General features: G+C 41.7%; 1 protein-coding gene across 1 annotated transcript; it reads left to right on the top strand.

The window, feature by feature from the left end:
* The first annotated feature begins 5,615 nt into the window (after positions 1-5,615).
* LOC110907707 lies at positions 5,616-7,487 on the top strand. Its single transcript, XM_022152650.1, has one exon. It carries the CDS (start codon positions 5,616-5,618, stop codon positions 7,485-7,487), a length of 1,872 nt encoding a protein of 623 aa, XP_022008342.1.
* The last annotated feature ends 6,894 nt before the right edge of the window (positions 7,488-14,381 follow it).

Genomic DNA, 14,381 nt, shown 5'->3' with positions numbered 1-14,381 from the left:
AAAAAAAATCTGACTGAGTTAGGGCTAAAGGACATAACATGCAGGATTTTGAAACGTTAAGGACAAAACTCGTCAATTTTAAAGGTAAAGGACAACGCCTGAAATTTGGGACAAACATAAAGGACAAAACTTGTAATTTACTCTAAGTTAATATATTTAGTTTTTTTTAATTAATATTGTTCCCACATAAACCTGACCTTCTAATCTAATTTAATGTCTCTCCAAAGTTTTTGTTAAGACATTTCTTTTATAATACTTTAAAAACCATTTAACTTTTATGTTAAATTTTGTTATTTCTTATAAACAATGGATAAATCATTTTAATGATAAATAAACATGTTAATGTTCTTATTATATTTTTTTAACAAACAAGAATAAATTAATAATTCTTAGTAGCATGGGTTTAACACTTAAACTTAAACATAAAAATATATGGATTTGGCATACTATTATAACTTATCAGTTCGGTTATTTTCGGTTATTGAAAATGATTATCCAAAAACAGAACCGAAATTTTCGGTTATTAAAAATCCGAAAACCGAACCGTCGGTTTTTGTTTCGGTTTGGATTCTTCGGTCCAGATTTTTCGGTTATTTCGATTACGGTTCGGTTATTTCAGTTTTCTACTCACTTCTAGTTTTAAGCCATGGGGGTGGTTTTACCAATCCACAATTTTTTCAGTGATATCAGCATTCCTCATCAGTTTTAGTATTCATCATATGGCGGGGGTATGATTTTCAGGGTTAGGATATAATAGAAAGTTTTTTTTGCTAGAAAGGGTAGCAAGTAATCTTGACCATCAATTAATTTAATCAAGGGCTAAGATTAAATGACTGAAATTGAAGGGAAGAAAAGAGGCGCGTGGATTTGTGTAAGGGCATTCTAGTCAATCCAGGACAATAGTTTCTCTCCTCCAATTCCCCCTCATTTTTTAAAGGTTAATAACTTTTTCATACGATATTATTTTTTTATAAAAATTGCACCAAAAAAACGAGCGTTTTTTATCTTTAAAACGAGTATACTATTGCTATATTTTCGAATTTTTTTTTCGAAAACCCAGCTGCGTAAAACGCAGTGGAAAAAAAACGTAAAAAATGACTTTTTCTAAAACACAATGCACCAAAAACACAAAGAAATGTCTTATTTGTAAAACGCAATGGCCAGAAAACACAAAAAATGTCTTATTTCTAAAACGCAATAGCCTAAAAACACAAAAGAAAATGTAATTTCTAAAACGCAATGGACTGAAAACACATAAAAATGAGGCAATTTCCAGAAAATTAAATTTTCTGATGCTGTTTTATTAAGGCAATTTCCAGCCAGGGGCTCTGCCCTTTGGACCCCGCCAGGGGCTGCCGCCCTTTGGACCCTGCTCCCAGGGGCGCTGCCCCCGGACCCTCGTTAAGGGGGCGTTGCCCCCTTGGAACCCCCGTAGAACGCAATGACTCAATTCAAAAACTCAGATCGTAAAACTGCAATTCAAGAATTTTTTACATGGATCGAAGCCGATTTCTTCAACGATTGACGAAATTTGAATGATAGAAACACTTATCAGCGATCGAATCGAACGGATCGAGTGATTCGCTTCAAAATCACGGGAAAAAAATGAGATATTGTATGAAGTTAAAGTGGGTTTCTTCATAAAAGTTGAAGAACACGTTGATTGAGTGTTTGAATCATTGAGTGGTGACGAAAATCACACTATAATATAGTGATTATTGAGATGGTGGTGTGGAGTGGAGTGGGGAAGATGAAGTGGGTAGGGTGGGTGGTGGGTCCCACATAAATTCTAAAATATTAATTAGAGTTAAATGCCCGGATAGTCTCTATGATTTTTTCTTTTTAAGGTAGGGGTATTTTTGTCATTTCACACATTCTTAACTGAGAAAACTAACTAATGTTTGACACAGGGACTATCCGGGAACGAATATTGAAAAATTAGGGACTATAACTATCCGGGCATTTAACTCTTACATAATATTAAAACACTAGATTAAAGTTTACTTACTTTAAAAACACAAAAAGAAAAGTTCTTGATGCCTTAACTGAAACAAGCATTTTTTCTAAAGTTTATATCAATTTTTTCATAAAAAACAAGTTAAGCTATTTCGTTTCTTTAGAATACTAGCTAGCATAAATTATTAGATAAAAACCAAAATACTTTCTAAATGAAATTATTTTAAAAAATGAAGGTATAGTATCTTCCTTCTCTACAGAAAGCTTCAGGCCATAATCTCAAATAATGGCTGTTTGTTTATATCTTAATGAGGCTATTAATGGTTTAAGACCTCTTACTGGTTCAGCACTTAATGGTTTAGACTGTTTGTTTCACAAGCAGATGTCTGAATGGTTCAGACATTTTCCTCTGAATGGTTAAGATTTATACAGAGTCTGAATGGTTAAGACCTCTAATTTGAATTGGTCAGACATTTGCCTCTGAACGGTTAAGCATTATACAGGCTCTTAATGGTTCATACCTCTTGCTAGTTCAGCACTTAATGGTTCAGACCTCTTACTGGTTTAGCACTTAACCATTCAGATGTTACCAAACAACCCCTAAGTGAATCATGAGGGAGGGGCGTGGTATTCCATGTGGCCACGATGCCACATAGTCTCATGTGTGAGCCATGATGTTCCATATCGTATGACCTTAAGAACCAGGGGCGGACCTATATGGACACCAGGGGTGTCCCGGGATACCCCTCAATTTTTTTGGCGAAGTGCAATTAATATATCTCAACTCGGTTTTATTTATCGGGGATACCCCTAAGCAAATATTATAATGCCCACTCAGTATACTAGTTTAGGTGAAGATGAGATGGAATGAAAATTTTCAATCTGAAAGTTCCGGTCGATAAGAACTTGCAGGTTGCTGCAACTCATGGAGGAGAAGATGAAGTCATTGGGAAATGTATAAAGAAAACGTTCATTCAATGAAAAAGGAACATTGGGAATATGAATGAAAAGCAATTGTACTTAATATAGTAAAACTTAATTTCTTTTATAACCATTTACCTGTTTATTTTATTTATTTTTTTATTTCGTTTATTTATCATTTATACAGTATTGTATTTACTTTATTAATAAGTTTTTGGATTTTTTAAAGATATTTTTATCACAAATAAAATATGATTTATAAAACTTCTAAATAATATTTAAAGTTTTATAAAAAAAATTACTTGATAATGTTCTCGTGTGTGTTTCAGCATTGATAAAAAAATAATAATCAACATATGCTTTAAAATGAAAAAAATGGAATTTATAGTTGGATACTATAATTATATTGTTTTCATTCTCTCACACTATATTATAATACATGGATTAAGAAAGGTTGATTAACTATTTTGCTTCTAAAAATAGTTTTATAACACACATATCTAATACCTAATTTCTATCGTATCTTATCTCAAAAAATTATATTGTAATTTCTAAATCTTGTTACTAAGTTTTTAATAATTTTTTATTTAACTCATGGGTCTGTAACCTAATAATTATATATATAGACACAAACACTTGTCACATATGACCCTAGGTAAAAAAAAGATTTTAGGGCCCATTTTTACTAGCCGCACAGGACCCTCGAATACTTAGAAATGGTTAAAAAAAAAGTTGGGATACCCCTGATTTTTTCTTCTAGTTCCGCCACTATTAAGAACTATTAGTATGGTGACTTGCTAAAAGTTCAATATTAAAAAAAAACTATTTAAGTATATGGTTCATTGTTTATACTGAGAGATTTTCAGTTAATTCCAGGTACTTTATTTTTAGATAAGTATTTAAAGCTTTAAAGAGACGTTGGCAATAAATATAATTCAAATTAACTTGTTTTTATAAATATATAGGGGTTGGTTAATGTAACATATTTCTTAACGTACGATGCGTACGAGACGAAATTACGCATGTTATAAAACTCAAAACCATAATCACACATGTTGAAAAAACATAATCACGCATGTTGAAAACCATAATCACGCATGAACATAATCACACATGTACAAAATCAGAAATCATGCATGGGGTAAAACTCTAATCACACGTGTTATAAAAATAATCACGCATGTTATTATTTCATCTCGTACACATTGTACGTTAAAGGATATTGTATTTTACACTTTCACTAAATATATAATATATGTTCTTTTAAATTTGCTCACAAACTAAATAAAGTGTTTATGCATATTAAATTTAATTGCTCACAAACTAAATCAAGTTTTTATGCATAAAGATATGATGACACCACCGATGGTATATGTGTCACCAACAGTCATGCACGTTCATACCATCATAAAAATAATATGAAAACGTTTTATCGGTACCCACTAGCTAGTGTTGTTATACAATTTCAATCATTTAGATCCAATTATCTTTGTTAGTGTAGAAAGAAGCAACACAGATCAAACAATTAGATTATTAATTAAATCGTAAGAAAAAATATAACCGCATTATTAAGAAGAAATACCTAGTGTTTATTAAGCCGACTAATACATAACTCCTTTCCTTTTAATGGTGCCTGAAGAGGTATAGTCCCAATTCCTCGCCTACACGGCAAGGACCACATCACTTTTTTATCCCTACATCAGCAAGGTAATCCAGAAACTTCTAGAAGCTTCTGGAAGACGTCAAGGTGGCACCAAAGATGCTCCGTCCGACAAGAAGGACAACACGTGTCACCAGACATCGAACGCCATGTAAGCCTGCAACAAATCAAGGAGCAGCCCGACAATGTCAATACGACATCTCCAAAATGAACAAATGTAAGAGTGCCACGTGTACCACTACCCTGGTCATGGCAGAGGAGACCAAGAGGATATTCCCCTTGGTCGGACAGCTGGCGCGCAACCACAGCTGGCACAGCTGCTCCTCCCTCCTTCACCCTCCGGCTATAAATAGGACCCTTCATCATTCAGGTTGATCCATCTTACTCTCTATACTCACACACTCAACACACACTGTTTATTCTCCCTCGGAACAGTACTTATTCTCACGCCGGAGCCTGGTTAAGAGGGAAACCCCCATATTCCCCTCTTAACGAGACTAACGGTGTTGCTGTTTTGCAGGATCTAGGTCATTTCCGCAAGTTAGAAAAGAGATTGAACCCACAGGAGAAACAACCCCACAGTTTAACCTCAGCGTCATTCTGTGTTTCATCATTGGCGCCATCCGCTTTTTGCAAAAACCACAATCATCTCTTTTCTCTTCGAAAAACACTCGTCAAAATGACTGAAATAAACCCTTCACACCAGGTGGACGGAGAAGTTTCTTCCTTTGAGCTCATTTCGGACACAGCACACGTACAAAGGAGCCAAAGGAACGAAATCATCCAAGAAGGGCAGATGAACAACAATTTTCCTAGTATTTTTGGAAGTGCATCCACGGTTGTTAGCCAAACCACAACTGGACCCACCTTCCAACCTCCAACTAGGATCATCACCCAAACCACAAATGGAGCCACTATCCAACCTTCACCTGGGGTAGTCCAACAAACACCCCCACCAGTGCAAACACCAAGCCATGGAGCTGGCCCCTCAGCTCCATCGGAACAAGCACAGCTGAATTTCTCTGCACTTTTAGGGCTACTCGAAGGAAAAACTCTGGCTTCCTAGTATGCCGAACAGATGCCGTCTATAAACCTCGTTTATACACAACTTAGCGCACAACAAGCTTTGCTCCAAGCACAAGCTAACCAGTCAGCCTTCGTCACTCCAGCGCAACGGTCTCTGAGTACACACACAACTCAGCAGATCAACGCATGGAATTTGCGTCCGGAGAAGGCACCTGTGCCAAACATCAGAAAGCCAAGTGCGCACGATACGCGCGACACTTATGGTGAAACAGAAAGCAATTATGTCCAAAACCCGCAAAGAAAGCCGATCCAAAGCCGTTTGGGCACACACAACATGAATACTGAATGGGACGATGAAGAAGATGATCCAACATACAAAGGGGAGAGCACAGTATTCAGCAGACTACACCCAGAAAATGAATCGTACAAACCCGCCAAGCGCGCAGGGTATAACCCAAAAGCAGAACACGACTACACTCTGAGCTATCGTCCAGACGACATGGCTGAAAATTCAAAATTCATTAAGGAAATTACCACGGCCGCTATAGACAAAACAAAATTGCCACACAACGTGGGCAAATACAACGGCTTGACAGACCCGGATGATCATCTCCAAGTTTTTAATGGCGCGGGAGCAACAGGAGGATGGAATTTACCAACCTGGTGCCATCTCTTCGCTCAAACATTTGTCGGCGCAGCACGCATTTGGTTCGACAGCCTGCCAGCAGGAAGAATCAAATCATGGATCGACTTTCGAGAGAAGTTCCTCGCGCACTTCTCTCAGCAGCGCAGACATACTAGAGATCCAGCTGATTGTTTAAACATATGGCGCAAGGACCACGAAAGCGTGGAAGATTTCATCACTAGATACAACAAAGAATGTCTGGAAATTGGTGATATAGGCGAGAAGATGATGCGCGTGCACTTCATGAGGGCAGTCAAATGCGACGATCTAATCAAGCGAGTAAAGGGAAGAGATGGAGGACCCAAAGATTGGGAAACCTTCATTGAAGCAGCCAAGACCATTGCGCAAACAGACAAACAGCTGACCGGTGATGATCACCGTCAGCGTGGATATAACCACAATGACCGGCACAACAAAAAGGGCAGAAGCCAACCATGGAAAGCGTCCGGACATAGAGAAAGAAGCCCAGCAAGGGAGGATGCGCGCCACACAATTAATCAGATAGCCCACCGGAAAGAGGTAAAAAGGGAAAACAGGGAGAAACAGTGGACACCACTAACAAAGACCCCTTCCGAGGTTTTGGCCACAGAGAATCACCAATTTAAACCACCCCTACAAATGCGAAACAAGAGGGGTCAAGATCCCAATATTTTCTATGAATTTCACAAAGACACAGGTCACTTAACTGACGAATGCTTCAGCTTAAAGCAAGAAATAGAAAGGGTCTTGAGAGATGGAAAACACACTTATTTGGTAAAGGGTGGAAAGCGTGACTATCGCCAAATTCAAAGAAGAGAAGAAGGGCCAGATAACAAAAAACTCCGGAAATTAGAAACCCACATGGTTCAAGGGGGTCCGCGAAAGCCAAGAAAAAATTATAACAAACGCGCACAAGACGACTCGTGGCGCGAAAGGCAAGTTGTCTTCCCTATTGTAAGAGGAGGCCCAAGAGAAAGAAGACCCATAGTCATCTCGGGCGTAATCGGTCACTACCAAACCGATTACATTTTCATTGATCCAGGGAGCACCGCAGACATCATATACGAACAATGTTTTAATCAATTCGATCAAGAGGATAAGGCACGCTTAGAGCCAGTCGATTACCCACTTACTGGTTTCTGCAATGAAGCCGTCTTTCCTCTCGGGCAGATATCATTCCCGGTGTTACTCTCAAATGGAAGAAGCAAAACCGGTGGTACATGCCAAGCGCCACTTAGGAGACATAAAACACGATGTTGAATGCGGGAATCATCAGGGAAGTCAGATACCAAACATGGGTGGCGAGCCCAGTAATGGTACAGAAGCCAAACGGTAGTTGGAGAATGTGTGTAGACTACAAAGATCTAAACAAGGCATGTCCACGCGACTGTTACGCCTTACCAGATATCGATGAAAAGATCGACTCGCTAACATTCAGATGGAAGTGCTTCCTTGACTGCTACAAGGGGTATCACCAAGTTCAAATGGTCGTCCAAGATGAAGACAAAACCGCATTCCGCACGCCGACAGGGCTATACTGCTACACCAAAATGCCTTTCGGCCTAAAGAATGCAGGGGTGACCTAACAGAGATTGATGAATGAAACGTTCAAAGATGCCATCGGCAAGTATATCGAAGTATATGTGGACGACTTGGTGATTATGAGTAAAGAAGAAAGTATGATGCTGATGAATATTCAAAAGACATTTGACACCTTGCGCGGTGTAAGTATCAAGCTAAACCCAGCGAAGTGTTCTTTTGGCATGGTAGAAGGAAAATTACTGGGTTTCATTGTTACGAAAGATGGTTTCAAAATGAATCCTGAGAAAGTTCAAGCAATCGAAAAAATGCCTTCCCCATCAACCATCAAAGAGATACAAAAACTGGCAGGACGATTGGCAGCACTCAACCGATTCCTAGCCAATCACGCAGCCAAATCTTTCCCGTTCATCAAGACACTCCGCAACTGCATGAAGAAAAGCCAATTCCAGTGGACTCCAGAAGCCGAGAGCGCATTCCGCGAGATGAAAGATTGCCTTATCAAATTGCCAACATTAACTGCACCAGTCAAAGGAGAACCTTTGGTATTATATTTGTCAGCCTCCGACAGAGCAGTCGGAGCAGTTTTACTTGTTGATCGACAAGGTGTCCAAACAACAATGTACTATGTGTCGCGAACCTTGACCGATCCAGAAACCCGATACGCCATAATGGTAAAACTAGTGCTCGCGATAATCCATGCTTCAAGACGGCTAAGCAGATACTTTGCCAACCACGTCATTCACGTATTAACAAACTACAATATTGGCAACATCCTCGCAAGGCCAGAGATTTCGGGAAGACTAGCAAAGTGGGCCATAGAACTCGGGGGCCATAATGTGGTTTTCAGGCCAAGACCAGCAATCAAGGGCCAAGTGCTAGCAGACTTCATGACAGAAGTACCTGATGATAAAGACCGGGAATGTAAAGCAATGGAAAAAGCCGAAAAACAGCAAGTAGAAGAACCATGGCTGCTATACACAGACGGCGCGTCTAACGAAGACGGCGCAGGCGCAGGGCTTCGGCTGGTGAGCCCTGACAAACATGAATTCACATACGCCATACGTCTGGATTTCAAGAGCACCAATAACGAAGCTGGATATGAAGTTTTCCTTGCCGGCTTAAGATTGGCAATCAAAATGGGAGTTAGACACATTAAAGCGCACGTAGACTCCATGTTAGTGGCCGGGCAAATCAACGGACAATACGAGGCCAAAGGAGATGTAATGGCGCTCTACCTGAATCAAGCAAAGACGTTGCTGCAAACCTTCTATTCCTACAAGGTGCACCACATCAACAGAAGTGAGAATAAGCCGGCAGACGCGCTAAGTAAACTCGCATCTACCAGTTTTCAGCACCTGGCAAAGGATGTGCGCATAGAAGTTTTGAGTAACCCATCAGTGCCACTAAGGGAAGTAAGCGTCATTCAGGTAGGAACAACATCATGGATGACTCCGATAATCGCATACCTTCAATCTGAAATTACCAGAGAACAAGGCTGAAGCAAGGAAAATCCAATACAAGGCTGAACATTATCAGATGGTTGATGGAATCTTATACCGAAGGTCATACCTGGGGCCGTTGTTGAGATGCGTTGACCCCGAAGACGCAAACTATTTGATCAGAGAAGTGCATGAAGGAATATGCGGCATTCATGCTGGACCAAGAATGGTAGTGGCAAAGGTGATGAACGCCGGATACTACTGGCCCGGAATGCACTTAGACGCAGTAAAAGAATTGAGGAAGTGCAGTGGATGCCAAAGACACGCTCCTAAGACAATGCGCCCCAAGAATGAATTGGTACCAGTCACAACTGCATGGCCTTTTCAACAGTGGGGAATAGATATGGTTGGCCCCTTCCCAGAAGCCCCAGGCGCTGTCAAATTTATAATAGTCGCAGTCGACTATTTTACAAAATGGGTAGAGGCAAAAGCACTTGCATCAACCACATCAACTGTTGTTAAAAGATTCATATGGGAACATATCATATGCCGTTTCGAACAGCCGCTCAAAATCATCACCGACAACGGAACGAACTTTGCTGCAGACGACCTTCAACGATGGTTCAAAGAATTACACATCGAACACACCTTCTCCTCGGTTGCGCACCCGCAGTGGAATGGTCAAGTGGAAGCCGTTAACAAGAGCATCGTTGACGGTATCAAGGCAAGATTGGGAGAAAAAAGAAGAGGCTGGGTGGACGAGCTGCCAGCATATTATGGGCCCACAGAACAATGCCGAACACAAGCAACGTAGAGACACCGTTTAGCTTAGTTTATGGGTCCGAAGCAGTAATACCAGCGGAGATAGGATTGCTGTCACAACGAATGCTCTCCATGAACTTAATCAATAACGAAGAAGAAAGGAGGATCGACCTAGACCTCCTAGAAGAAAGAAGAGAGATGGTGGTAATCAATGAAGCGAAGTACAAAACAAAGCTTGAGAAGTACTATAACTCCAAAGTCCGAGTCTGCACCTTCAACCCAGGAGATTACGTCCTCAGAGACAACGAGGCTTCCAATGCCGAAAAACCCGGAAAACTAGCTCCCAAGTGGGAAGGTCCCTATGTCGTGGATGCAGTACTTGGAAATGGAGCCTATAAGCTACGCACCATTGACAACAAGGAGGTTCCACAAACTTGGAACGCTCAACAATTGAGAAAGTGCTATATGTAAAACAATCGAAGGGTTATGTAATCGCAACGGCTAAATCGCCAACACATTTATAGTAATATAAGAAGTGTTTGGCTATCTCTTTTTCATACAAATTTCTTGTCACAACTGCATATATTACTTTGGGTATACACGAAAACATCAATGGCTCGACCGTAGGAAACGTTGTAGACCTCCAAGGCTCGTCACAACCAAGTGCACAGCCGGGTCAAGAACACAACCAAGCCTACAGAACGCCAAAACAAAGCTTCGTGCCCACATAAACACGAAAATATCGATAGCATGTTAAACAAACATTGTAAGCCACCCAAAGCTGAACACAGCTGGGTCCACGCAATAACCTGCAGCTCGATCACTTCGTATTCACGAACCAACCCGCGCACATAAACGGCAGAATAAACGTTGTAGCTAACACAACAAAACCTGTCAGCGCCATCATTTATTCGTGACACCTAATCAAAGTAATTATACATGCACATATTATGACAATACCAAAATTCGCATGAAACAAAGGCAAATATTAACATAACAAACGTCAAGCATAGTTAAATGTTCACAAGCATAACAGGTACACAAAATTGAAATTGTTCATAAGGTTGCCAGATGATTACAAGGCCATCTAAGGCCATACGCGGCACGCAGGCCGGAATCCTTCACTCTGGATGACTGGTCCCAGCACCTCCAGCCGCATGACCTTCATCGCCAAGCGCTTTCTTCAACAGTGCGACACCATCGGGCTTCCGGGACAGCTTTTGAGCAGCTTTAACAACAGCAAACTCCAGAGATGCAAACTCCTTGCGTTTCGCAGCATATTTACCATCACAATTCTCTTTGTAAAGTTCGAAGTGGTAATCTTTTTCATTGTTGGCAGCCGCAGCTCTACCCTCAGAATAGCCATCCTACCGACCACTATTGTACCCCGCTTGACCCAACTCAAACATGTACGTGGCAAGTTCATGGGAGTTCACAATACGGTCAGCAAGCTGCGAAAAGCACACAGAACAACATAAGAGAAGAGGTTAAAACAAAAAGAAAGCACATACAAGGAAAAAGAGGCTACCAAGGGCACTGCGCGTGATAGCAGCCATTTGCAGTCAGCAGACATCTCCTCAACCAGGAGCTCAGAAGCTTGGCATTTAGAAGTTTTCTCTTCAAGAAAGCGTTCAGCAGCTTCACACTCAGAAACCTTCTGCTTAACAAGGATCTCCAACTTGTCGATACGATCAACATATTCCTTCTCCTTCTTCTCAAACGCTTGATGAGCTTTATCAGCAAGTTCTTTCTTTTCACCGGATAACCGGACAATAGCTTCACGCTGAGATTGCATCTCAGCATTAGTACGTTCACAAGCAACTTCCCAGTCCTTTTGCTTTTGAACGTTGACTTGTTTCTCTTGCTCAAGCTTCCGCTCAGCATCTGAAACCCTCCATTGCAAACCCTTCTTCTCAGCATTGATTTTTTCTTTCTCTTCAGCAAACGCCCTCTTCTCATCTTCAAACTCAACAGTCTCCTCCCCCATCAGTCTCCATTTACGGATAATCTCTTGAGAAGTTGCGAAATAATTAACTCCAGCACGAACATGATCGTCCAACAACTCGAACCGATTGCGTTTCTTCTGGAACATCCTCTCAGCCGGAGGGAGAGACATGGAGAAGAAATCATGACAGTTGTTAACATCATTCATCCTGGAACCCTGAGTAAGATTCCAGCGAGGAACATGTGGCAAGTCATCACAAGCCGGGTTATGGGTATCCCAGGAACCAGCATGGATGTTCTCAAACTGTGGACTACGAACCACACCTATAGTAGCACCACCACCATCACCCGGCGGGCGCTTAGTATAAATGGTTTGACGTGGAGCAGTCTCACTGGACTCCACTTCGATGTCAACACCCTTACCTTTACCATCACCACCCATGCTTCCGCCACCCGCATCATAACCACCTGCGCCACCATCACCACCTTCACTTACACGCTTAGCGGTCACATCATCTTCCTTCTTCTTCTTACCAGAATCATCATGAGGAGGGGATAAATCAATTGTCCTCGATGGAGGAGAAGCAGGAGGAGTGATTCTTGAAATATCAAACCTGGACCTTTCCCCGACTTCACTCCTGCCACAAAACAACCATAACAATCAAAAACAACCCGAAAAGCATACAATGAGGCATACAACTGTAAAGCCTTTACCTGTAGGCGCAAAAGCAGCAAATATCTCCTCCGAGAGATTACCACGATCCCCACTAAATATGCCCATATCAATATCAGATTCCGAGGGCGCAAGAGGAACTTCCTTCCGGAGCTTAGCTTTCTTTGAGGCAAGGAGAGCAGCAGCTTGCTCATCAAGTTTTCGCTTCTTATCCTCAAGGGCCTTTTTCCTCATCATTTCAGTCAAAGTAGAGCGGTCATCTGGATCAGACCCGCGAGGTTTCTCTCCGGCCCCTAAACCAGTCAATGTATCAGAAAACGACAACGTAATCAAGGACAGGAAGAGTAGAGGGTCGCTTACGAGAAGTATCAGTAGCTTTGTCCTCAACCCCCTTCTCCTTCCTCCCCGATGCACCAGCTTTCGTCTTCTTCCTGGATTCCAATTGAGAAGCAGTTTCAACTGGAATCTCTTCATCATCACCAACTACTTCATGAACAGGCTCATTAACAGCCACCTGCGTGGGACCTGCACGCGCGCAACAAGAAGTTAGACCTTCAGAAGATCTGCCAGAGCTTCCACTCGAGAGAACAACAACTTCCTCTCGAGTAGGATCAATGGGGTCATCTTCATCGTCTTCACCTAAAACAACATTGGCATATTTAGCGAAACTCTCATCAGACGGGTGCAAGAAACGACCTCGAATCTGGTTTAACCACGTCGGCTTTCCATCCTCTTGGATCGCCTCAACCATAGCACCCGCAGCCTTCGGGTCCAAGACATTTAACAAGCTGTATCCAACTGCAAAAGACAAGGGAATAAGGAAGAACGCACAAAAAACAAAATAATTCGAATATACTTTAGAAAAATTACATACATTTGCCTTGGTAACCATAAACAGGAACACCGAAGGGGTTCTTCGGAAACCACAACAGACTCATTCCAGCACCAACCAAAGCCATCTCCTCCAACTGCGAAATGGCAGTAGCCTTATATGTTATTTTCTTGTACCAGTCCTGTTCAGCAAAACCCACCAAAACATCTATCTTCGGGATCCCTTCGCCCACCGACCGGTAATGCATGTCCACAGGAATAGCATCGCGACGAATGTAGAAAAACTTCTGTTTCCAATCGTGCAAGCTCTTCAGAGGAACGGAACAAACAGGAGTAACACCCGTCCGAGAGTTGAAAGAATAGAAACCATTGGTGTAAGTAACACTGTAGAAGACGTTGAACATTTCAAACGTCGGATCAATACGGTTGGCCCTGCAGACAAACTCAAAGTGAGTAACACGAGGAAGCTCAATCACGTTAATCTGAGAAATATGGAGCCCATAGTTCCTCAACACCGAAGCAGTAAACTTGGTAATCGGAAGCCTGAAGTTGCCCTCCCGGAAAAACGCAGCATATAAAGTCAAGTAGCCCGGAGGTGCATCCATGGCAGTGGAACCAGCAGTCGGATACTGGGCTCCCCATTCAGGACGAAAACACATCTCCCTCACCAAGTTGTGTAACTCTTCTTCTTTCCACCCTATCACCGCCTGGTCAGGGCCAGGGGGAGTCTTCCCTTTATTCTTTCTCTTCTTCTGAGAAGGATTCGCCCCAGACATGATCAAAGAAAAACAGAAGGTTAAGACGAAAATGCTTGAGAAAAAGAAGGGAAAAAGATGAAGGAGTGCGAGAGAACACCAAACTTCAAATTTTGAAAAGTGAAGAAAGAGGAGGAAATCGCCATGTATTTATACCCATCGCATTTAATGCGATGGGTAGTGGGCCGTCAGGAAGCCAGAAGGACAT

The sequence above is a fragment of the Helianthus annuus genome, chromosome 14, assembly GCF_002127325.2.
Source record: "Helianthus annuus cultivar XRQ/B chromosome 14, HanXRQr2.0-SUNRISE, whole genome shotgun sequence".
NCBI lineage: Eukaryota > Viridiplantae > Streptophyta > Magnoliopsida > Asterales > Asteraceae > Helianthus > Helianthus annuus.
This window is presented reverse-complemented; position numbering and strand designations above follow the sequence as displayed.